The sequence below is a fragment of the Kogia breviceps genome, chromosome 1, assembly GCF_026419965.1.
Source record: "Kogia breviceps isolate mKogBre1 chromosome 1, mKogBre1 haplotype 1, whole genome shotgun sequence".
In the NCBI taxonomy this organism is placed as follows: Eukaryota; Metazoa; Chordata; class Mammalia; order Artiodactyla; family Physeteridae; genus Kogia; species Kogia breviceps.
Window position 1 is genome coordinate 190,203,582 of NC_081310.1, and position 23,391 is coordinate 190,226,972.

A 23,391-nucleotide genomic window follows, 5' to 3' on the forward strand; every position below is an offset into this window, starting at 1 on the left:
CCATGGGTGGCCAGGCAGGCAGGAGAGAGGACATTTCCCATTTGTTTCACTAGCACCAGCCACTGCTGTCAGGAGGGGAGATGAGCTCACGTCTGAGGAACCTTTGGGGAGAGGCCCCTTGAAGGGGCAGGTGGGAAGCAGGTGTCCTGTCCTCCAAAGTGTCAAAACAGACCAACTGATTCTACCATGCCAGGGTTGGGGCACAGGGGTGCTCTACCCAGCAGCCTCTTGCCCACCCTTTCCCAATATGGGCAGTGGTTAAAGCAGAGACTACCCAGATTCAAATCCTCGTTCTACTACCTTTGAGCTGTGCAACCTTTGGGCATATTGTTTAAGCTGTTGGAGCCTCGGTTTACTCGTCTGTAAAATGGGGATAATGACATCTACCTCCCAGATGAGAATTAAAGGAGATCATGCATGTCTGACTCGTTTTTAGACGAGGTTGCTCTCAGATTACTGTATTCTTAGAAGCCCCTGAGCAGAGAAGCTCTCCCTGACCTCCGACGGTTTGGTGAACAGTTTAGAAACCCCAGGAAGAGGGGTTATCTGGGTCTATTTTGGAGCTCTCTTTCCAGGCAAGCTGCTAAGCAGGCAACTGCTTCTTGACCCTCCAGGCCATTTCAGTTCAGGCCTTCGGGCCAACGTTGAGCTCGGTCCCAGAGGGCAAAGTGGGAGAGTGGGGGATGGCTCAGGGCAAAACCATCCGCACGTCTGGGCCGAAGATTCCCGGCTCAGAGATCCTCGAGGACTAGCCCAGGTTGCACTGGAGCTTGAAGGCACTCAAACTTGGAAGGACCTGGAGGGCGCCAGCGAGTCCAGCGAGCCCAAAGAGCACCTCCAAATCCCTCGGGACTTCCCCTCCCTTCTCGCCGAGTGCCAGCCCGGCCCCTTTAAAGACATTCCTGAGGGCGTGGCTTCGTTGACGTCAGCGCGGGGCATGAATGAACAGGAGAGGTTTCTCACTCAACTTCCATTAAGCACTCGGGGCAGAAGCTACGCGCAGGCGGCAGGAGGGAGCCGGACATCCAGGCCTGCGCGTGGGCGTGCGGGAGCCGGGCACGGAGAATCGGGCTGAGAGCGAGGAGCGCGGCATGGAGCGTCTGGCGCCCCGCGCCTGCCTCGCCCTGCTGTGGGGCTGCCTGCTGGCCGCGGCTGCCGCGGCGCAGGGCAAAGAAGGTGAGTGTGCGCGCCGGCGGCCGCCCGGCCCGACCCAGCCGAGGCGACCGGCCGGTCCTCCGGACCCCCGCTCCTCCCGGAGCCAGGCGCGCCTGAACGCGCGCAACTTTGGAAACTGACCTGGCGCCGCCCAGTGCCGGAGTGCTGAGGTCGGGAGGACTTGCTGGCTGCGATCGGGACGAATCTGGGACCCCCACCCGGGGTTATAGGGGCTCCGGGGACTAAGAGGTTGGGGCCCGGGCGCGCGGGGTTCAGAGGCCGCAGAGAAGGGGACCCAGAACACTACTCAGTGCTCTGTGGTGACCTAAATGGAAGGAAATATAAAAAAGAGGGTATATATGAACCTATAACCGATTCACTTTGCTGTACAGCAGAAACTAACACAACATTGTAAAGCAACTATACTCCAATAAAAATTTTAAAAAAAGAAAGAAAGAAAGATAGAAAAGGGGGACTCAGGGCGGCCACACGGGTGCAGCCAGGGTGGCGGTTTCAGGAACGCGTCCCGGCGGGGGCTCGGGATTCCTTGGAGAATGGGCGACCTGGAGGCCTTTCCGCCGGCTCAGCTTCACGGTGAATTCGCTAACCTGCTTGCCCCGATTTTATGGAGAAGGCGTTTCTGTGGAGGCCCCTCATTTTGGGGAGGGGTCTCTTCGACAGGCGAGGAGACAGACCCCTGCAGAAGCCCCAGCTCCCTGAGATTTTCTCCACGCCCCCTTATGCCTCCAGCTGGGGAGGAGAGCTTGCGGGGAGTTTCGGGCCAATCTGCCCACGCACAGCCTTCCCTCCTTCCCTCCCCGCACTCCCAGGCTCGGGGGGCAGGCTCGGGGCCGCGAGAGCGGACAGGAAGTCCCAAAGTCAAGCGTTCTGAGCAAGGGGTGACTCAGAACGAGGCAATGCGGCGGGTGGGGGCGCGGCCTCCCAAGGTGTGGAGCCGTCACCCCAGGGCCACCAGGGAGTTCGGGCGTCCGGGGGTGGGGGACTGCATCACCCACCCCCGCCCCAGCGTTCCCGCTGCCGCGCTGCGCGAGGGGCCGCGGACTTTGCCCTGGGCGGGGCGGGTGGTGGATGGGGACGTTGCCCCTCGGCTGGCTAGTGTCGCAGAGAGGATGGGGGCTCTTGCCCTTGGCCGAGGACCTTCCTGTCCACCCAGCCGAGGCCGGTTTCAGTTTCCGACTGAGAACGAGTTTTGCCCGCTCGCCGGGGCCGAGGGAGGTTTCCGCCGGCTCCACCAGGGGGAAGTGCGGAGGAAGCCCTGGCCCGGTGAGAAGTTTCCTTGAGCCTTGCCTTCCTTTTCTGCCTTTTCTGCCTCCCAAGCTGGGGTTGGAGGTTTTGGTGTTCCAAGTTGGGAGGAAAAGAGGCCAGAGCTGAAACTCCTGGAGGGTGGAGGCGGGGGTGGCATCCTGTCCCCGTCCCTGTATCACTCAGGGTTTCTTTTCCCAGTGCGCTGGAGGAGTGGGTAGCAGGGATTTCTGTGATCCTCAATACCCGCCCCCCACCCTCGGCTTTTCGTCCTCCCCCATCCTCCGCCTTCCTGGGGGATTGCGGTTGGAGAGAAAGGGAGAGACAGCTGGATTCACTACAGGCCTTTCTTGAAGGCTGCCCATGGGGGCTGGGGGGATTAGGCAGGAGGGATGCTACTGGGCGATTGTTTTGCTGCAGCCTTGTCCTTGTGGCCCTCTGCCGAGCCCTCCCCTGCCTAGATGACTAGTGCCCCCCCCCCATGGAACTGGGGAGGAAAAGGACAGAGGAACATTCTTCCTTAGGCTTCAAGAGTCCCTGTGAAGGACTCCCCTAAGGAGGTGTGCCTGTAGTGGGGGGGGTGGGGGAGTGATGGCCCCGCTGCCAGGATTCTGGCTGGATGTGCTGGATCTGCCTGGGGCTGGGTTGGGGGTGCAGAGACACAAGTCCCTTCAACCCTTCAGCCGGGCTGCTCTTCGCTTCCCTTCTCCTTCCCCGTGAGTGGAGGAGCCAGGCTGCCTTGGGAGACCCCGATGGAGCCTGTTAAAGATTCTCAACAGCCACTGAATCTGTCCTCCTTTTACAAATGGGGAAACAGGGAGGCCCAAGCCCTCCCTCAGTAGGGCCCTCTGTATAGGGAGGGTTAGGTCTGAGCATCTGGCTTCTTGGGCTGCCAGAGCCCAGGGCCCCCGCACCCGGTTGTGTGGTGGGTTTTTCTGAGAAGTGAGAATAGCTGGGCAGGGGTGCAGGGCTTGCTGACTTGAGGTGCAGCTGGGAGGTGGGCTGGAGAGCACTCAGGAGGCCTGGAAAGTCCTTGGCTTCTTGATGCCCTAAGAGCCCAAGGTGCCCTCTGTCGCCTTCCCTTTTTCTTCTTCATTCTTCCTCCTCCCGGCCCCCCAGTCCCCTGCCTCCCTGCTTCTTTAGGAATTAGCTGGTCTTGGTGCAGGAGGGATGGGGGGAGCAGGGAGGTGACGCTAGGGGAGTGGGTGGTTGTACTGCCTCTGAGCAAAGAGCCCTAAAGCAATATGGACCCAGAAGGATGACATTTATGGTGGAACTTCAGACTGAGAAGGAGGTTGTCCTGGGGGTGGGAGGAGGGGCTGGGGGGGGGGGTCTCCTGGATGAGCCCTGCTTAGCCCAGGCTTCTCAGTGAAGCCTTCGGGGCCAGCCGAGGGGCTGTTGGCCCCCGCCCCTTCCAGGGGAGCAGGAGCCTCAGACCTGGAAGCCGCTCAGGGAGAGGCCCACCGGGGCTGGGCGCCTGTTCCCGGTGATCGGTTCTAGGGAATTTGCCCGGGAGGGGGCTCCTTCCTGTGTGAAGGCTTCTTTTCTTCTCCGATGAGCCCTGTGATATTTCTAGAGCCAGGCCTGGGTCTGGAAGGGGAGCGAGCTCTGGCAGGGGTGGTGGGGGTCCCTCCGTGCCAGGTTAACCCTTCAGAGCCTAGGAGCCATGAGCCCCCCTCCCCAGGGGCTCAGACTGCAGCTTCCCACGCCTCTAAGGAAGGGGGATGTGCAGTACCTTGAGGAACACGCACCTTTGTCCGCCTACACACCCAGCTGGAGCCAGGAGCCCCCAGATTCCTTCCTGTATAGCCAGAACATTCCATTTGCTAGTGGGGTTAGTGAGTTTTCCAAGCCTGAGCCTTGGGCATGTCCGAACAAATCCCTGCCCCTACCCACCCCCCAGCCACCCTCCCCTGTCCCCTCAGCCTTGGGGCCGGTGCCACATCGGATTTCCTCTCCCTGTCTGGGCTGTGAGGCCCTTCCTAGAGAGACTTGGCCCGGGTCAGCAGCAGTCAGGTGGCAGTGCTTCATCCCCAGGCCTGGGGGCCTGCAGCCCAGGGGAGCAGGGCAATCTGTCCTCAGGAAAAGGATTTCTCGGACTCTACTCGGGCCCCTCTCCCCCTCCCTCCGCATCTCTCTAAATCAGGCCCATCTCTGCCTGCCCGGGATTCCACCCTTAGAGTCATTCTTCCAGGCCCAGGCCTTGAGGAATGTACCTTCTTGAGGCCACACTCCTCATGCTCCAGACTCCAAAGGAAGTAAAAGCACTTGGTCCCTTTCCCCCTCCACCTTAGGGCTTTACTCTCGGAAGCCGGGGACCTTGTGTAGGGTCCATGCCTCAGTTTCTCCAATCTCCGTTATCCTCCAGGGAGGGTAGTTTCTATTGACAGCTGCCTGGACCTGACTTGGAAATGGAGGAGGGGGCCATACTGGTGTCTTGGGTCTTGGCTGTAGCCCCTGAGCCTGGCAAAACCCGGGGTGGACCAGTGGGAGGTGCCCAAGGGGAGGGCTGGATCTAGGGAAGCCCCTGGCAATGTGTCCTTCCCTCAGGCTCCAGATGCCTCTCTGGGGATAGTGTGGTCCTCGCACCTGGTCCCTCTGGGCCTGGAAGTCCTCTTTAAGGGTTTCCATCCCTGGTCCCCTGGGCACCCCTGGCAGGGCAGTGGCCAGGGTGTGAGGGACGGGAGCAGTGGGAGCGATTGTCCCAGGGAGGGGACCTCGCCAGCTGTGTGTATCTTTGGGTCCCTCCTAAAAGCCCCTCTGGCTTCAGGGCTTTATCCTGCCTGTTCTGTGGCTTTTGTGGTGGGAAGATCGGTTTCCAGACACCCCCCCCCCGCCACCACCGATCTTGCTCCCTTCCCTGGAGCTGTTCCCACCTGTGAACGGCTCTCTCCTCTTGGAGGGCCATGAGACATGTGTGTACATACGTGTGCTGCATAGGCATGTGCTACATGGCCTGGGTGGGGCTGAGGGTGTTTTGTTCTGTGTGTGTAGGGAGGGGACATGGCAGGAGCGGACAAGGGTGCCTACAAAGCCCATGTGCATGTGAAGTGCTGCGGAGGGGCCCTGTTTCAGGAAGCAGATGGGGCAGCGTGGTGTCACTTAATAGCCCTGCTCACCCCAGCTCTCTGCCCAGCTGTTGTTCCCCTGCTGGGCCGAGCTCTGTCCTGCTCTGCCCAGCTGGGGGCTGCTGAGGGGGCGGCGTGGGCTGGGAGACATGAGGCCTCACTCAACCTGCTCTGTGACTTTGAGTAGGTCCCATCCCTTGCCTGGAGCTCTGCTTCCCTGTTTCTGGAGAGACCCTGTGTGGTGGGGTCTCTCTCTGAGGGCTAAGGAAGCCTTCAAGGCTTCTTGGGATTCCTGGGGGACTCTCACCTTTTCCACCATGGCCTGACCCCTGAAGATACCCCCAGGCTCACCCAGTGCCCTCTCATCTCTTCCAGTCGTCCTGTTGGACTTTGCTGCAGCTAAAGGGGAACTCGGCTGGCTCACACACCCATATGGCAAAGGGGTAAGACTTCAGGGTGCGGGTGTGGCCATGAGGAAGCCGAGACCCACGGAGGGCGGGGCCTGGCCCAGATCCAACAGCTCAGCCAGGGTTCAAACTCTGGTTCCTGCTTCTCCCACCAACTGGGCAGGCTGGGGTTGGAAGGTGGGGAAGGGACCCGAGAGGTGGAAAGAGCTGGGGAGACAGCTGAAGGCCCTAGCAGAGCAGGACCCTTGGATGCCCCCAGAAGGCTGATGGTCAAGAGGGACCCCCTCTCGCTCCCTTCATTCCCCTCTTGGGTGGGAAGGGGTTAAAGTCTCCCTCTGCCTTTGAGGTCCCAGCCCAGGAAGTGAGGGGTGAGGAAGAGACAGGGAATGTGGGCTCCCAGGTCCCCACAGCCCGGGGAAACCAGATCAGGTTCCTTCCTGCTGGGCCCTCTCCCTGCTCCTCCAGCTGTTGTTTCCCTTTCCTGCTCGGGGTTGAGTTTGTTTTGCCTCCTTCCCACCCAAGTTCATTCCCTCCCCTCCCTCTGCCCTGCCCTGCTGTGACCTGGACTGGTGGGCAAGACCCCAGGGTCCTCTCCCTGGCTTTGCCTGTGACTACTGTGTGGCCTTGGGGAGGATACTGCTGCTCTCTGGGCCTCAGTTTTCCCCTTGTTGAATTTGTTCTGGGGCCTTAGCTGGGGAGAGCGGTGTCTCCAGGGGGATAACTGGGGACAGTTTCTATTGCTGGCCAGATCTGCGGAGTCAGGCACTTGTCCCTGGTCACCTTGGCTCCGAGGAGGCCTGGAGTTTGACTCTAGTGGATTTCCAGGATCCTGGAATGTTCAGCTGGGAGAGAACACAGATCACCTAATGCAACCCAGTCGTTATATAGAGTGGGAAACTGAGGCCCAGGGACATCTGAGGCCCGTGTGACACAATGCAGCCCAGGTCTTTTTCCTTGGCTCCCTCTGTTTTTTCATTCATTCGCTCATTCATTCAACAAATACTTTCCTGAGTACCTACTCCATTTCAGGTACGCCCTGGGGATACAGAAATGAACTAGATGCAGTCTCTGCCCTAAGGAGCTCAGAATCTCGAGTGGGAGCCAGGTGTAGCTGTCCCCGCTTAGGTGCTAAGATAACAGAGACTGTGGGAGCCAGGGGGAAACACTTGCCCCAATCTTGGCCCAACCTGGGAAGTCTTCCTGGAGGAGGCTGAGCAATGTTCTGAGGAGTGATGGGGGATCATCCATTGTTTCTGACTTAACCTCTTCCCTGCCACTCACACACAGCTACACAGTGAATTATAATGATAATAATAATAGGGGTAATAATGATAATGATACCAGCTGCCTTGTATGACTGTCACCCACGCCAGGCAATGTGCTCAGCATTCGATAGGCGTTCTGTCATTTATCTTCACAGCAGTTCTGTGAGGTAGTTCTTGCCCCCATTATACAATGGGGACTTTGAGGCTCAGAGAGTTTAAGTGATCTGCCTGAGGTCACATGGGACCCCCAGCCTCCACCCTCAGCTCACTGTCTTAACATACGGGTTCAGCACTGCAACACCGGGGTCAGGGACACCAGGGGGTCAGATCCAGCTCAGCCACTTGTAGTGTGTGACGGTGACTGGAAGCCCCTCCCTGGGCCTCAGTTTCCTTCCCTGTAGAATGAGGAGAGCAGGAACCATAGAGCAGCTTCCTGATGCCCAGCTCTGCCACCTGGGCGATGCCTCTGGGCCTCAGTTTCCCTGAGGCAGCTGCCCACACTAACCTGTCGGCCCCGTGCAGTGGGACCTCATGCAGAACATCATGGACAACGTGCCCATCTACATGTACTCCGTGTGCAACGTGGTGGCCGGCGACCAGGACAACTGGCTCCGCACCAACTGGGTATACCGCGAGGAGGCTGAGCGCATCTTCATCGAGCTCAAGTTCACCGTGCGTGACTGCAATAGCTTCCCTGGGGGCGCCAGCTCCTGCAAGGAAACCTTCAACCTCTACTACGCCGAGTCTGACGTGGACTATGGCACCAACTTCCAGAAGCGCCAGTTCACCAAGATCGACACCATCGCGCCCGACGAGATCACGGTCAGCAGCGACTTCGAAGCACGCCACGTGAAGCTGAATGTGGAGGAACGCTCCGTGGGGCCGCTCAGCCGCAAGGGCTTCTACCTGGCCTTTCAGGACATCGGTGCCTGCGTGGCGTTGCTCTCTGTCCGCGTCTACTACAAGAAGTGTCCCGAGCTGCAGCAGGGGCTGGCCCACTTCCCCGAGACCATCGCGGGCTCCGACGCGCCCTCCCTGGCCACCGTGGCTGGCACCTGCGTGGACCACGCTGTGGTACCGCCCGGGGGTGAAGAGCCCCGCATGCACTGTGCAGCGGATGGCGAGTGGCTGGTGCCCATCGGCCAGTGCCTGTGCCAAGCAGGCTACGAGAAGGTGGAGGATGCCTGCCAGGGTGAGTGACGGTGCTGGGGTGGCAAAGAATGGGGGTACTGGGGTGGAGGCTGTGGTCTGGGATCTGGTCTCAGCTCTGGGATGTGGGGATCTTGGTAAGGTTGTCCCTGCTCAGACACGCAGTGGTTCTGTTAGTGAAAATCTTGGAGGCTTCCTGCCCTTATGATTGGATTCACTCATTCACCGAGAATGAATACGTTGAGGAACAGTATGGAGGTTACGAGTGAAGGCTCTCGGAAAGAATACCTGGGTTCAAATCCCAGGTCTACATTTAGCTGTGTGACTTTAAGCCAGTTCCTTAACCTCTCTGTGCCCGGGTTTCCTCATCTGTAAAATGGAGATGAACGTAGGGCCCATCCTGTAGGGTTGTTATGATAGTCAAATGGCTTAATGCTTGTAAAGTTCTCAGGTCAGTGTCTGACACATAAGCGTTTTTAAGTGTGATTGTTATTTTTGAATCACCCCACAAGTATATCTTGAGGACGTATTATATAGCAGCACTGTGGGCACATAGCAGAGTCCCAGGAGCTAGTACCATCTCTGTTAACTCCCTGTGACTTTAGGCAAGTCAATTAACCTCTCTGGGTCTCAGGCTCCTCTTTTGTACATGGAGGTGAGTGAATTGAACCCAGGATTCACATCCCCTGGCTGTACACGACAGTTACCTGGGGAGCTTTTTGAAAAATGCCTGCGTGGAGGAGATACTCCGGATCTGCCCTCCCTACCTGACCCTCCATAGACTCAGATTCTCCCATTGGGGCTTCTATTGATGACAGATTGAGCCCAGAGGGGGGGCCAATTAAATCAGACTCTCTCTGGGAACAGGGCCTGGGCATTAGTGAGCTCACACTGGGATGCTGTGGCCTGGCCTGGCCAGGACCTGTGACAGCGGAAAGCTCTAGAGCAACGTGGAGTTTTTCAATGGGTGACTTTTTCTGGAAATGGCTGTGGGGCAGGGCATTTGTGGAATGTAGGCTGACCTTTGGAAGGCCAGCTCATCCCCTCTCTCTGGGAGCTTCTTTGCTGAGATAAGCAGGCTGTTGAGAAACTGGGGGGTTAGGCCCTGTAGCTATACATACCGACTGAGTGACCTTCAGTAAATCTCTCTTCATCTCTGGCCTCGGGCTTCTTGTCCATAAGACAAGAAGTTCAACTATACTAGCAGACTGTATACTTGGTGTTTAGCCGTGGATCCTGCAACCCATGAAAGGGTTTCAGGTATTGGAGGAGCCTGAAGCGCTTTCCCATGGGCTCCACTTGCCTCTTAAAATAAATCCTCAGAACCCTGCTTAACAGTCTGCGAACCCCTGAATGAGACGTGCCCTCAGAGCCTTTCTGTGCCTGTGGTGTAGTCTCTGCTCTGGCCCTTCCCACCACTGAGTTGTCCTCCCAGCTCTCCTCTGCCCTTCAGGCGGCCCCTGCTTTAGGTGACCTCAAGTGCACACTCCCAGTTTCAGACAATGACTGGGGGGGTTGCAAGGGAGCCCAGTGGGTTGAGCAGACTCCTCCCACATGACATCCTCACACAAGAATGCAGGGGTGTGGGGTGAGGGGCAGCTGAAAACTTTCCACAGGCTGGTGATTCAGGCCCTGCAGAGATAAGTGGACAGTTGAGGTTGGGGAGGGGTGTCTCTCTCCAGGAAGGGGGCAGGCTTCCCTCCCCGGGAAGTGGGGGGTCAGGGCCTCACAGGCTTTGTTTGTGAAGAGTTGAGCCACCCCAGGGTACGGAGGACTGGTTTCCAGGAGCGAAATCTTTGACTTTGCCTGTGGGACCCTCTCCACTGCCGGCCACCTGTTGCCTTGGTTTTTTCTCCTTAGGGTCCCTCTCCCCAAATTCCCATCAACGTGGTTTAGGGACCCTCTGTGTGGTTGGGAACCCCCAGCCCGGCTACTCTTTATCCCTCCAGACCTTCCCAGCACCCCTGACCGGGATGCCAGTGGAGATAATAACAGTAATTCCCATAGAAAAGTGCTCTTCAAAAAAAAAAAAAGAAAGAAAGGGCTTCCCTGGTGGCGCAGTGGTTGAGCGTCCGCCTGACGATGCGGGGGACGCGGGTTCGTGCCCCGGTCCGGGAAGATCCCACATGGCGCGGAGCGGCTGGGCCCGTGAGCCATGGCCGCTGAGCCTGCGCGTCCGGAGGCAAGGGGAGAGGCCCGCGTACCGCAGAAAGAAAGAAAGAAAAGTGCTCTTCCAGGGCAGTCGTGAGCTCAGCAAGCGCTTTATCTTGCTGTTCCTGCTGAATCTACACCGCCTTTCGTGAGAGGCAGGGACTGTTATCAGTCAGTCCCGCTTAACAGACAGGAAACTGAGGCTCAGAGAGGTGAAGAGACTTGCCTGGAGTCACACAGCTAAGATTTAGTTGCATCAGGATTGAATCTAGGCGATGCAGCAGCATCCAAGCTGGAGGATGGGTCAGGAAACGGGGCGGGAAATGACCAGTTCCTTTGGAATCCCTGACTCAGCTCCTGGCCCTGGGACAGACTCTCAGGGCAGCCCCGGGATGGTGGGTCCTGGCGCAGGCTGTGAGGTAGCTGAGGGGCTCTTACTGAGCATGTTAAGGGAGAAATGGGGAGAGATGCAGGGTCTGCCCCCCACCCCGCCAAGGTCACCCAGCACCTGGTCCAGGTTATTCCCAGCGTTTGTTTCTCCTGAGAGCTCTTTCCCCAGGAAGCTCTCAGCTCAAGAAAGAGTTAAATGGACAGCGGAAGAGAGGCACCTCCCAGGTGCTGTGTGGACAGGTGGGCACACTGCCCAGAGAGCTCTTGTGAGCTATGTCAGGAATGAGCCAGCTTCCCTCCAGCTCCCCCCACCCCGCCCTCCCTCCCCAGGCCTGCCTAGGGGACAGTGGAGTCACTCAGGCTGACCGTCATCTCCCCCGGGGCGGCTTTGTCTCCCTATTTGTCTCTGCTTCCTGTGCTGGCATCGGCAGCCGAGCTGGTGGGGCCCCAGATAGCGCCTCAGCCGTGGGGACTGCTGGCCAGGTGAGCAGGTGGCCAGCGGCTTTGGCCAGAGGCTCAGCCCAGCAGCTGGGAGGCCAGAGCTGGAGGTGGGGCTGCAGGGTCAGGAATTCCCTCCTTGGAGGCTCCTGCTCCCTCCAGGGGCCCAGCCCCTCGCTCCTGCAGCTTCTCTGTCCCCCAGTTCATGGACACCTCATCCCATGCTGAGCATTTCCCAAGCGAGGTTTCCTTCTGTCTTCACAAACAACCCAGAGAACCTGAAGACTTTATCCTCATTTTACAGATGAGGAAACTGAGGCCCAGAAAGCGGAAACTGTGACCAAAAGAGCTGGGGCCTGGCATGGGGAGGGCTGTCCCCAAGTGCCCCTGGCATATATCTTTCCCCCAACAAGCTGTGTGACCTTGGTGAGTCCCCTCTGGGCCTCATTCTCCCCACCTGTAAAATGGGTAGGTGGGAGCCTTGCTGACTTAGCCATCAGAGCCTACCTCCTGTGACTTTCTGCCGTGGTTCCCTTTGAGAACCTGGGTTGCTCTGGCAAGCTGCAGACTGGGTGACCTCACCATGTGTGCAAGGAGCCGGGTCCTAGTGCTGGCATCCTGAGTGGCCCAGGCCTCTCCCAGGGTCCAGAGTTGAAGGGGAGGAGCTGATTGAGGTGATCCTTAGGCAGGGTGTCCCTAAGCCATGGCAGGGGCTGTTGGCAGTCGGGACAGGGCTGATCCCCAGGCGGGGAACTCTGTGCGCTGTGACTCTTGGGCTTGTCCCCTCCCTGAGGAGTGCCACCGGCCCTTACTTCTGTGGAGTTTCCTCTGGCCTGAATGGGGGGTTGGGGGTGGCAGCTCCCACCTCTGTGCCCTGCTCACCCTGCCCTCAGCTCACACTGGGGGCAAATTCAGACGCTGGCAGCTCCATGGGGCGGCCCCTCCCTCCCTCGCTGAGCTGAGTGAGTCCCCAGAACGGAAGGAAGGAGGCACGGTAAGCAAACAGAAGATAAAAGGCTGGCGGTAGGGAGACAGCGGGAAGCAGAGGCTGCGCTTATCACAGCTTGGTTGAGGAATGCTCACAAAGATAATTCCCCACGGTGTGTGGGAAAAGGGCAAGGTGCTAGCAGCAACTGGGCCACTGGGACAACTGCTTCCACGGGGGCAACAGGGCCTGCTGGGGACTGAGAAGCTGCCGGGGTCTAGAGTTATCAGTTCCCCTCATCTGCAGGGTCAGTAACGTACAGGGTCGCCGTTTGCTGCCCATCAGGGCACCCGACAAAGTCCAGGCTTCGCATCCTTGGGCTGAGGGGGTGCATGTGGTCGTCAGCTGGGCATGGCTTGGGGAGGTGACTGGCTGCAGGGAATTGTCACTGCGACCTCTTGACCCTGTGACCTCGCCACCACCAGCCCGGGAGGTTGTTGGGCCTTGGGGGAGGGGCTCTGCCAGGGGCTGGATTTGCGTCATGCCAGAGGATGTATGTCCCTGAGTCACACCCCATGCTGCCAGCTGAGGGGCGGGCATCGGGAACTGGAAAAGCTGGGGTGCAGCCCTGGGTGCAGCCACCATGCCCCAGTTCCCCTGCTCGGAGTGGCCCGGGCCCGCCAGGTGACCGGGGTCAGGAGTTCTCCACAGGTGTGTCAGAGTCAGCCTCAGGTGCCAGGCAGGTGGTGTCCCGGTGCACCGTCCCCACAGGGTCTCCCTAGGGACTGAAACGCTGCTCATTTCTGTGGCCCTAGAGCTCGTGTTTAATGAGCACGTGGGTTTTGTCTTTACTCACATATTCATTCATCCATCCAGCTGGCAAACACTAGCTGAGCACCTACTGCATGCCAGACCCTGTGCTGGGACACGGGACACAGATAATTCTTGCTCCCCACGAGCTGCCAGTCTCATAGAGGATCCTAATATGTGCAGAAATCATTCCCAATGAAGCATGAAAGCCAGGCTGTGAATTCCCCTGGAGCAGAAACAGTGTTTGTCTTGCCATGGTCTCCCAGCACCCAGCACTGTGCCAGACACGTAGGAAATGCTCAATTTCTATTTGGTAAACGTAAGACTGAGTAATAGATGCCCTAGTGGTCAGAAGGGGACCAGAAATTGGGCAGTCTGGGAGGGCTGCGTAGAAGGGCTCAAGCTGGGTGCTGAAGGATGCATAGGAGTTTGCTGGTTGGCGAAGGGACCCATGGGTATTTTGTGTATGTGAGTATGTTTGAGAATGTGTGAACACCAAAAGTGTGACCCCTGTCCCCGCTTGCCTGCCCTGCATGCCAGGAAATCCAACCAGGCAAAGTCAGGAAGACACAGGGGCCTGCTGGTGTCAGACACATGAACTCTGGGGCCCCTGAGCCCGGGCACACTCTGGCAGGGCCCTGGGAAGGCCCCTTGAAGTTCTGTGGTTGGAGGAGGGGGCACCACATTCTCGTCAGGCAAGTACATGCCTTGTTGGTGCTGCGTCTGTCTCCACTGTAATATCTGGCACCTCCGCAGCGGAAATCTCTCCAAATTCCCTCTTTCCTGCCGGCAGCAGGCGGGCCACCCCCGGGCTCTGGGAGCAAAGAATGGAACCCGCCTCTTCCCCCACTTCCGCCTCTTGGCATAGGGCTGGGGGCTGGGCAGCAACCACGTGGTGGGGAGTGGGGACATTGTGGGTTTTGCAGGTGGCTAAAACCTTGTGGGGGCTCGTGGGCCCTCCCCAGCCTGAGAGCCTGAGCCGGGAAGATGCGATTGTGTTCTAGGGGCCCCTGGGCACCCCTACTCCGCGGGGCCTGGACCACCTGGAGCCAGCACTTACCCAGAGTGTAAGCCCCTCGGGCGGACAAGTCAGGGCATTTGGGGGAATTGAGATCCCAGGATAAACGTAGCCCACCTTTCTGAAGTCTCCTTTTTACTTGAAGATTTGGGGGAGGAGAGAGCTATTTTTGTATTGTAACAGATAAGTTATGAGGAGGGCTGCAAAATACACGTGGATTTCTTAAATACAATAGGAGACTTGAAAGACCTTTGGGCCTTGAAGGAGGCCACGTTGGCGGCCCCAACAAACCCCCACCCACTCCCCGGGCTTGATTCTAGTCTTTTCTCCCCATAGGACATAAATGTGCCCAGTATGAGAAGACGTATGTTAAGAGGTGGCACAGCCCCTCGCCCCGCTCCCCAGCTGCTCTGAAATTAGTTTGGGGATTTTCTGGCTGTTGAAGCGGGTCGGACCTCCTCTCCTCTCTCTTCCGGCTTGTTTCAGAACATTGATTTCTCTTTGCTCCAAACTGAAACGTTTGTGAGAAAGGAGGGAGGTTCGAGGTCAGGCATCCTGGGTTTAGGTTTTGGGTTCGTGTCTTAGGAGCTTGTTGACCTTGGCCAAGTTCTTTTTCCTCTCTGACCATCAGTTTCCTCACCTCCAAAGCGGAATGAATGATACCAGTGCCTAGTATAACAGACTTATTGTGAGGACTAAATGAGTGTCAAGCGCGTAGCCCAGGAACTGCACACAGCAGCTGCTGAATCAATGGTCGCTGTTTGTAACTGGGGCTCCAGACTCTGCACAGAGCAGCAGTCGGGTCCCAGGTCCCTTGTGTCCTGAACAAGCCCCCTTCCCTGCAGCGTGTGCCTGAGCTCTTTCAGGGCCTGTGCTGACATTCTGAAGTGGCAGGACAGGCGGAGGAAGTGAGACAGACTTCTGGGATGGTCCCGCCTGGGGCCTCCAGCAAGCAGTCATTAACGGGAAGTGACTATCTGAGACCTTAGGAACTGGGTGTCCTTTGAGTCCTGTCCCTTGACTCCCCACCTCTCTCTGCTCGCATAGAGGACTAAAGGAGGAAGACCGTCCACAAATTTTTCTTGATAGCGTAGATCTGACTGTGCCGTTATTCTCTACATCAAACCTTCAATGGCTCTCACTGCCCCCAGGATAAAGTCCTCGACCTGGCGTTAAAGGCCTTTCTCAATCTGGTCCCTGGAGATCGCTCAGCCTCGTTGCCTGCTGCTCCCCTGATTTCCGACCACAAAGGCACTCGTACTTCCTGTGTTAGACTGGCTCTTTCTCACCCCTAACTCCTCCTCCCAGTATTTCTGCCCTGCTGAACTCCTACTCGGCCTCTAAACCCCAGCTGAACTATCTCCTCTATGACTCCGCAAACCTCTAGCCAAGGTTGTCTCTACCCCCTTAGCCCTTTGCCCACCCCTTTATTTATTTATTTTTTTTAACCTTTTATTTTATATTGGAGTGTAGCCGACTAACAATGTTGTGATAGTTTCAGGTGCACAGCAAAGCGACTCAGCCGTACCTATACGTGTGTCCATTCTCCCCCAGACTCCCCTCCCATCCAGGCTGCCACATAACATTGAGCAGAGTTCCCTGTGCTCTACAGCAGGTCCTTGTCGCCCACCCCTTTATGGTGGACACTGTCACGCGCTCCTGCTCCCAGGGGCCAGGGGCTTTTTCTCATCTCGAGGTCCATGCACTGGGCTGGACGCAGAGTTGAGGATCAGTGTTTGATGAACGTGACACTGAGGCTGGAGGTATCTCAGGACCCTCTCCAGAGTAAGCTGAGGGCGGGAACGATAATTGTAGGGTTGGGTAAGAGGTCCCTGGGTGACCCCACCCCATCTTGGCCTCTTCAGCAGCTGCCCAATCCCTGGACGGCCCTGCACAGTGTCTGGGTAGCTTCCTGTCTGTGGGACCAGGAAAGGGCTTGGGGCAGGGGCAGGATAGGGTGGTAGGAGAAGGGAGCCTCTGGAATCAGGTGTCTGAGCACCACCCAGCCTGGCCAGGAAAGGATCTGCCACCGGGGGGAGGGAGAGCTGCTTCCTGGCTGCCCTTGTGAGTGGCGGAAATGACTGGGTCCCTGAAAGCAGGTCCAGAGAAAATGCTGGGGGCCTGGCCTTTCCTGCTTCCTGGTCAGCCAGCCCTGGAACAGGAAAGCGGTCAGGTCCCAGGGTGGGGAGAGCACCTGCAGAGGTGGCATCCTGGTGCCCCTGTCTGATCTGTTAGTCAGCAAACGCAAATGGCGAAGACGAAGCAGTCACTGCCCTGGGCAGCTTGCAGTCCGGGTGGAGACCTGCCAGGCTGGTCTGCACAGATTAAAGGAGATAAGGCAGGTGGGCAGCATGCTCTGTCCAATGCTGAGCCAGCTGTGAGACGGGATCCTTGGGAAGCTGGAAGATGAGATGTGGGCCTTGAATGCCAGGCTCAGGGGCATATGGTGCTTCTTGCAAGAGCCCCTGGGGAGGGCTGCAAAGGTTTGGAGCCGGAGGGCAAGGCACTTCCTGGGTGCCTGGCCCGAGCTAGGTGCTTACCACGCATTTTCTCATCACAAGACATTTTACCAATGACAAACAGGCCCATAGAAGTTTAGTGCCTTGCCAGGGGTCCCAGGGCCAGGGCGTGAAAAGTCGCTGGGGGTGAGAACAGGCTGAGCTGATGTCTGTCCCTGTGCCTGCCAGCCTGCTCGCCGGGATTCTTCAAGTCCGAGGCATCCGAGAGCCCCTGTCTGGAGTGCCCCCCACACACCCTGCCATCCTCCGAGGGGGCCACCGCCTGCGAGTGTGAGGAAGGCTACTTCCGGGCCCCTCAGGACCCACTGTCACTGCCCTGCACACGTGAGTCTCACAGCGGGTCAAGGAGGGGTGACAGAGCTGGGCGTGGTGATGTTGACATGTCCAGGCCTACCTGGTTCCGAGCTCTGACCTCTGCCCTCTGCACAGGCCCGCCCTCCGCCCCGCACTACCTCACGGCTGTGGGCATGGGCGCCAAAGTGGAGCTGCGCTGGATGCCCCCCCAGGACAACGGGGGCCGCGAGGACATCACCTACAGTGTCACGTGCGAGCAGTGCTGGCCCGAGTCAGGCGAGTGCGGGCCCTGCGAGGCCAGCGTGCGCTACTCGGAGCCACCGCACGGGCTGACCCGCACCAGCGTGACAGTCAGTGACCTGGAGCCCCACATGAACTACACCTTTGCCGTAGAGGCCCGCAACGGCGTCTCGGGCCTGGTGACCAGCCGCAGCTTCCTCAGTGCCAGCGTCAGCATCAACCAGACAGGTGAGGGCCCAGGGGTGGCAGCTGTGCCCTTGGGACCCACCCAGGTGGGGCTTCATGAGGATGGCCACTCAGGGTTCGGCTGGGTTCAGAGAGAGACAGCAGCAAGTGGTTAAAGACACGGTCCCTGCCTGTAATCACTTCCAAGCTCCGTGATTGTGGGCAGGTTACTTAACGTCTCTGAGCCCCAGTTTCCTCACCTGTAAAATGGGCATTCTAGGGCTTTTGAGAGGATTTAATAAACTCTTGTATATAAGGCTCTTAGAATCGTGCCTGGTCCATAGAGAGGTTATAGCAAGAGTCAGATATTGTCTTGTTTTTATTATTTATGCACTCATAAGTGCTCACAGGGTACCCCCGATGTGCCAGCCTGTGGTGGGGCCCAGCCTGGGGCTTTGGGCTCTGGAGCTGGAAGTCGGGATCTAAGGAGCCTGGGCTGTGGATGGGAATGCATCTGGGTGCATCCCCACTACTCCCCTTTCCCCCCGCGTGGCTTTTCACACCCCTCCCCTCCCCCCACCGTCCTGCCCAGAGCCCCCCAAGGTGAGGCTGGAGGACCGCAGCGCCACCTCGCTGAGTGTCTCTTGGAGCATCCCTCCACCGCAGCAGAGCCGCGTGTGGAAGTACGAGGTCACCTACCGCAAGAAGGTAACTCTCAAAGGGCTGGGGCTGTCCCCGCTGGGCTTCGAACAGAGGACCAGCTGGTCACGTAGACGCTCACTGCACAACACAGCCATCTGAAGAAGCGCTGTTCTGCAGATGAGGAAAGTGGGGTCGGGGGTCTTCCTGAGAGTGGCCTCTCCCAGGCCAGCCCAGCAGAGATCTGTGGGAGAGAAGACATAGTGTTCTGGAACCCCCAGAAGAGACAGTCTTGGGTGGTGGGGAGCCAGGTCTTGGGGATCAGACAGACCTGGGTCTGAGTCCTGGGTCACACATTTGCTGCTTATGACCTGGAGTGAGTCGCTTCACTTCTCTGAGCCTCAGTTTCCTCCTCTGTAAGGAGAGCCTCGAGGTTGCTAACATAGCGTGTCACCTTGCTAAGCTGGGGTTGCTCTCTGGTGGGCTAGGCTGATGGCCCTGCCCTCACTGTCTGTCCCTCCGCCCGCCAAACACCCACAGGGGGACTCCAACAGCTACAACGTGCGCCGCACTGAAGGCTTCTCCGTGACCCTGGATGACCTGGCTCCGGACACCATCTACCTGGTGCAGGTGCAGGCGCTGACGCAGGAGGGCCAGGGTGCTGGCAGCAAGGTGCACGAGTTCCAGACGCTGTGTGAGTCGGGGACCGGGGTGTGGGCCAGGCCAGAGTCCTGAAACAACTGGGACATCGTGGGCAGAGGGCATGGAACAAAGAACTTAGAAGTGTCCCCTTCCTGATCGGCCAGGGCCTAGGACAACCCAGTGTGGGTCAGCCCCGAGTCTGGGGAGGGGCGGGAATTGAGGGCTGGGGGTGTGGGAACCAGCTGTGTATCCAGGGCAGTGTTGTGAGAAGGAAGGATGTGGGCTCTGGCATTGGCGGGCCCAGTTCAAATCCTGCATCGTGGAGAGAGTCCCACACACCTGAGACTACCTGCCCTATTCCCTGGGGAAGCCCTCTCATTTGCCATCTATGAAACGGAAATAAATAGCCTCATGGACCGTCACTAGTAAAAGCACCCGGCAGGTGTCTTGGGGCCCTAAAGTACAGCCGGGGGCATTACCATGATTTGAAGCGTGGGGGGCTCCCTTGTCATCTGCTGGTCTCTCCCTGGCAGCCACGGAAGGATCTAGCAACATGGCAGTGATTGGTGGTTTGGCCGTTGGTGTGGTCTTGCTTCTGGTGCTGGCAGGAATCGGCTTCTTCATCCACCGCAGGTTCGTTGGAGCCTACGCCCCGGCTCCCCGAGGGCTTAGGTGGGACACAGGGGTGGGAACCTCAGTTTCCTGTATGGATAATGGGGCTGATAGGAATCTAGTCCCTGCCTCCCGGGGGGCTGTAAAGATGTAATGATCTGTAAATGGCTCAGCACAGCACCTGCCTGCGAGGCTCAGGCATGGTGGTCATCATAACAGTGCCTCCAGGCTTCCTGGGGACACGCGGGCAGGAAGCTCTGATGAGGACAGCTTTCATTACAGCCACTTAAGGGGCCATCACAGGGTGTAGATCCCAAGGAGCGAGCCCGGCTTGCTCACTTCCTCTCCCCCTGGCCTCTTCCATGCCCTCTGCCTGACTGAGCAGAGTGCTGAGCGCACCAGGCCCGCAACCTGGACCAGAGTAGGGTCAGGAGGCTCCCCGGCTGGGGCAGGTCCCTGACCTCCCTGCGTGTTTGGTTTCCCATGGGGTCTCTCAGGAGGAAGAGCCTGCGGACGCGCCAGTCCTCGGAAGACGTTTACTTTTCCAAGTCAGGTGAGATGCAGCGCCGCCTCCGTGCCTGGCCTGCTGTCCCCACGGGCCTCCCTAGCTCTGTGGTAGAGATGGGGGCAGCCAGAGCACTCCCTGGGCATCCTTGGGCAGCTCAGAGGGCCGAGCCAGAAGCCCCTGAGGTCCCCGGACCGTTGCCTGCTCCCCCTCCCCCTCCTCCAAGGCAGCCCCTCGTAGGGACCCCTCCCCTCCCCAAACTGCTTATGACCCTGCCCCTCCTTCCCCTCCCAGAACAACTGAAGCCCCTGAAGACATACGTGGACCCACACACATACGAGGACCCCAACCAGGCTGTGCTCAAGTTCACCACCGAGATCCATCCGTCCTGTGTCACACGGCAGAAGGTGATCGGAGCAGGTGAGGTTGAGCGCTCGCCGAGGGGCCTGGGACGGGTTGGGAGCACCCGATGCCCGGGCTGACTGGGGTGTGTCTCCCACATCGCCTGCCTGCAGGAGAGTTTGGGGAGGTGTACAAGGGCACGCTGAAGGTGTCGGGCAAGAAGGAGGTGCCCGTGGCCATCAAGACGCTGAAAGCCGGCTACACGGAGAAGCAGCGGGTGGACTTTCTGAGCGAGGCCAGCATTATGGGCCAGTTCAGCCACCATAACATCATCCGCCTGGAGGGCGTCGTCTCCAAGTGTGAGGCCCGGCTCCAGGGCGGGGTGTGGGAGACCCACGTGGGGAGTGGGGGCGGGGCTGCCCCCGGGGCCTCTGATGGGGCCTCTGTTCCTAGCTGTGCCCACCCCAGCCCCGCCCGCCTGTGCCTCTCCCTCCGCCGCGGCCTTCCTCACGCCTGTGCTCACCCCTGCAGACAAGCCCGTGATGATCATCACCGAATACATGGAGAACGGGGCTCTGGACAAGTTCCTGCGGGTAAGGGCGCGGGCCGGGGCGGGCCGGGGTCTGCGGGCCGGCGCTTAGGGGCCCTGGTGGGCGCGCGGGGCTGGCCGGCAGCTGAGGGCCTGTGCTCTGGCAGGAGAAGGATGGCGAGTTCAGCGTGCTGCAGCTGGTGGGCATGCTGCGGGGCATCGCGGCCGGCATGAAGTACCTGGCCAACATGAACTACGTCCACCGCGACCTGGCTGCCCGCAACATCCTCGTCAACAGCAACCTGGTCTGCAAGGTGTCTGACTTCGGCCTGTCCCGTGTGCTGGAGGACGACCCCGAGGCCACCTACACCACCAGTGTAAGGGCTGGGGCTGCCGTCACGTGGGATGGGGGCCTCAAGGTGAAGCAGCCTTTTCTCTGCCCCGGGGCTCCTCTCCCCTACACACCTGGGGCGTGGGCCTCAGGAGGCAAGGACGCCTCTGGGGAGCATGGAGGAAGGGTCCCCTGGCTGCGATCGTCCTGGGGGTGGCCTAGGGGACGATAGTGATTGGCCAGGTCCCCACAGGGTGGCAAGATCCCGATCCGCTGGACGGCTCCGGAGGCCATCTCCTACCGCAAGTTCACCTCCGCCAGCGACGTGTGGAGCTACGGCATCGTCATGTGGGAGGTGATGACGTACGGCGAGCGGCCCTACTGGGAGCTGTCGAACCACGAGGTGGGCCCCCTCGCCCTGCCCAGCCCCATCCGGATCTGAACTGAAACCCTTTACTCACTCTCGAACCCCGGGGGCTGGGCAGAGAAGAGTTTTGGGGGCTAATCTTCATCTGGTACACCCCTTCACTGGTTCGTTCAGTGAATGTTTATTGAGGGCCTACCATGTGTCAGGCCTTGTGCTGAGCTCCAGACGCAGTCCCTGCTTATGCTCAGCAGAAGGACGAGGAAAGAAGTAGTGGGTGTGGGGGAAGTGTGTGCCTGCATGCATGTGTGTATCTGTGTGCGTGTGTGTGTGTGTGTGTGTGTGTGTGTGTGTGTGCAAGTGCCTGGTGCCTCATGCAGCCTGGAGGCCTGGAAGGCTTCCCAGAGGAGGTCACGTCTCAGCTAGGACTAAGGCACAATAAAGCAGCAGCCAGGCGAAGACACGGAGGGGGAAGAGTGCTCTGGCTGAAGGGAGCAGAGTGTATAGGCGCCCAGAGACCGCAGGGAGGCTGGCTGCAGGGCACGCAGCATGGCTGCTGCCCGGGGTACCCTGTGAGGGAACAAAGTCAGGAGACCCTTCCTCCTCTGGAGACATGCTCTTAGCACTTGTCCTTTGTGCAGCGCTGGAGGTTGTGTGTCGTGCTCAAGGAAGGAGGCCAACCCCTCTGTTTCGGGGGCTCCCCTTCTCTCCTCTGCCAGCCCCTGTGTATGGGGGAGTCTGGGGGCTGTGAAGGCACCCCTGACCATCCTGCTCGCCCCTCCCCCAGGTGATGAAGGCCATTAATGATGGCTTCCGGCTTCCCACACCCATGGACTGCCCCTCCGCCATCTACCAGCTCATGATGCAATGCTGGCAGCAGGAACGCGCCCGCCGCCCCAAGTTCGCCGACATTGTCAGCATCCTAGACAAGCTCATCCGAGCCCCCGAGTCCCTCAAGACCCTGGCTGACTTTGACCCCCGGTGGGTTCCATACCCTCTGTCCAGCGTGGCCCCCAACTTTACTCCTGAGCCCCTTCAGCGTAATGGGCAGCCAGGGGGAGGTGGGCAAGGGGCTCAGAAGTTACGCGTGGGCTTTACTTAGACTGGACTGGGCCGGCTCAGGTGGCACTAACAGAACCAATCGGCATATACGGTAAATGTGCCAGCGCAGCACTCGGCGCTTAACGTGTTTTAACTCATTTAAACAAATTCGGAGCTGGGTCCTGTAATCATCCCCGTTTTGTAGATGAGGAAACAGACGTAGGGCAAGTGGCCAGGCTGGGCCCGTGACTCTGAAAACCTGACTCTCTTCACATTTGGTTATCTTGGAGTAACTGGTGGTGGTATTGTCAGTAGGAGCAGAGTGGCAGCAGGAGCTATAAGCTCTGAGCGCTCCCGACACATCAGGCAGATTCCCGGAAGCCTACCTGACTTGGCTGCCCCGTTGCCCAGATGAGGAAACCGAGGCACAGGGCAGCGGAGTGAATTGCCGGGGTTAGGGAGCAGCATCACTGGCTGGATGCTGCAGCCCCTCACTCGCAGGCCGGTATCTCCTGTTGCAGGGTGTCCATCCGGCTGCCCAGCACCAGCGGCTCAGAGGGTGTGCCCTTCCGCACAGTGTCCGAGTGGCTGGAATCCATCAAGATGCAGCAGTACACGGAGCACTTCCTGGCGGCCGGCTACACGGCCATCGAGAAGGTGGTGCAGATGACCAACGAGTGAGTCTGGGCTCAGGCCCCGCCGGCCCCTGCCCTCTCCCGCCTCCTGCCTCCCCGGGCTGCCTCTGGCTCCACCACTCATCTGCTCGTCTCTCTACCTTCCCAATGCTCCCCTCTCTTCTCTTTCTCTCTCCTTCTCTTTTGGGGACAGTGGCTTTGCAGGAAGGGCAGAACCAGGCTGGCAGCCAGCAATTCTGGTCTCTTACTCGTGGCTCCGTCCTCTTCCTACATCTTTTTTCCACAGTGAGAAAATAATAGTAATTGTAATCGTAACCGTAGCATTTATCGTGGGCTGTGCCAGCTCTGTGCCTGAGCACTTTGTTTTTTGTTTTGTTTTTGCGGTACGCGGGCCTCTCACTGCTGTGGCCTCTCCCGCTGCGGAGCACAGGCTCCGGACGCGCAGGCTCAGCCGCCACGGCTCACGGGCCCAGCCGCTCTGCGGCACGTGGGAT

The 23,391-nt window shown here is 58.9% G+C and overlaps 1 protein-coding gene across 2 annotated transcripts in view; it reads left to right on the plus strand.

The window, feature by feature from the left end:
• Positions 1–778: 778 nt before the first annotated feature.
• Positions 779–23,391, plus strand: part of EPHA2 (EPH receptor A2) — a 28,200-nt gene continuing 5,587 nt past the window's right edge. Inside the window, exons 1-16 of one of the 2 annotated variants that reach the window (XM_059066439.2) lie at positions 779–1,176; positions 5,862–5,929; positions 7,681–8,350; positions 16,727–16,882; positions 16,988–17,320; positions 17,850–17,965; positions 18,437–18,590; positions 19,072–19,171; positions 19,648–19,703; positions 19,950–20,075; positions 20,171–20,356; positions 20,529–20,590; positions 20,694–20,903; positions 21,111–21,260; positions 22,009–22,202; positions 22,784–22,939. In XM_059066439.2, coding sequence (XP_058922422.1) covers positions 1,092–1,176; positions 5,862–5,929; positions 7,681–8,350; positions 16,727–16,882; positions 16,988–17,320; positions 17,850–17,965; positions 18,437–18,590; positions 19,072–19,171; positions 19,648–19,703; positions 19,950–20,075; positions 20,171–20,356; positions 20,529–20,590; positions 20,694–20,903; positions 21,111–21,260; positions 22,009–22,202; positions 22,784–22,939 — 2,822 coding nt within the window. In that variant the 5' untranslated portion in view covers positions 779–1,091. The remainder of the gene's footprint in view (positions 1,177–5,861; positions 5,930–7,680; positions 8,351–16,726; positions 16,883–16,987; positions 17,321–17,849; positions 17,966–18,436; positions 18,591–19,071; positions 19,172–19,647; positions 19,704–19,949; positions 20,076–20,170; positions 20,357–20,528; positions 20,591–20,693; positions 20,904–21,110; positions 21,261–22,008; positions 22,203–22,783; positions 22,940–23,391) is intronic. The other variant, XM_059066446.2, reaches the window with a different exon arrangement.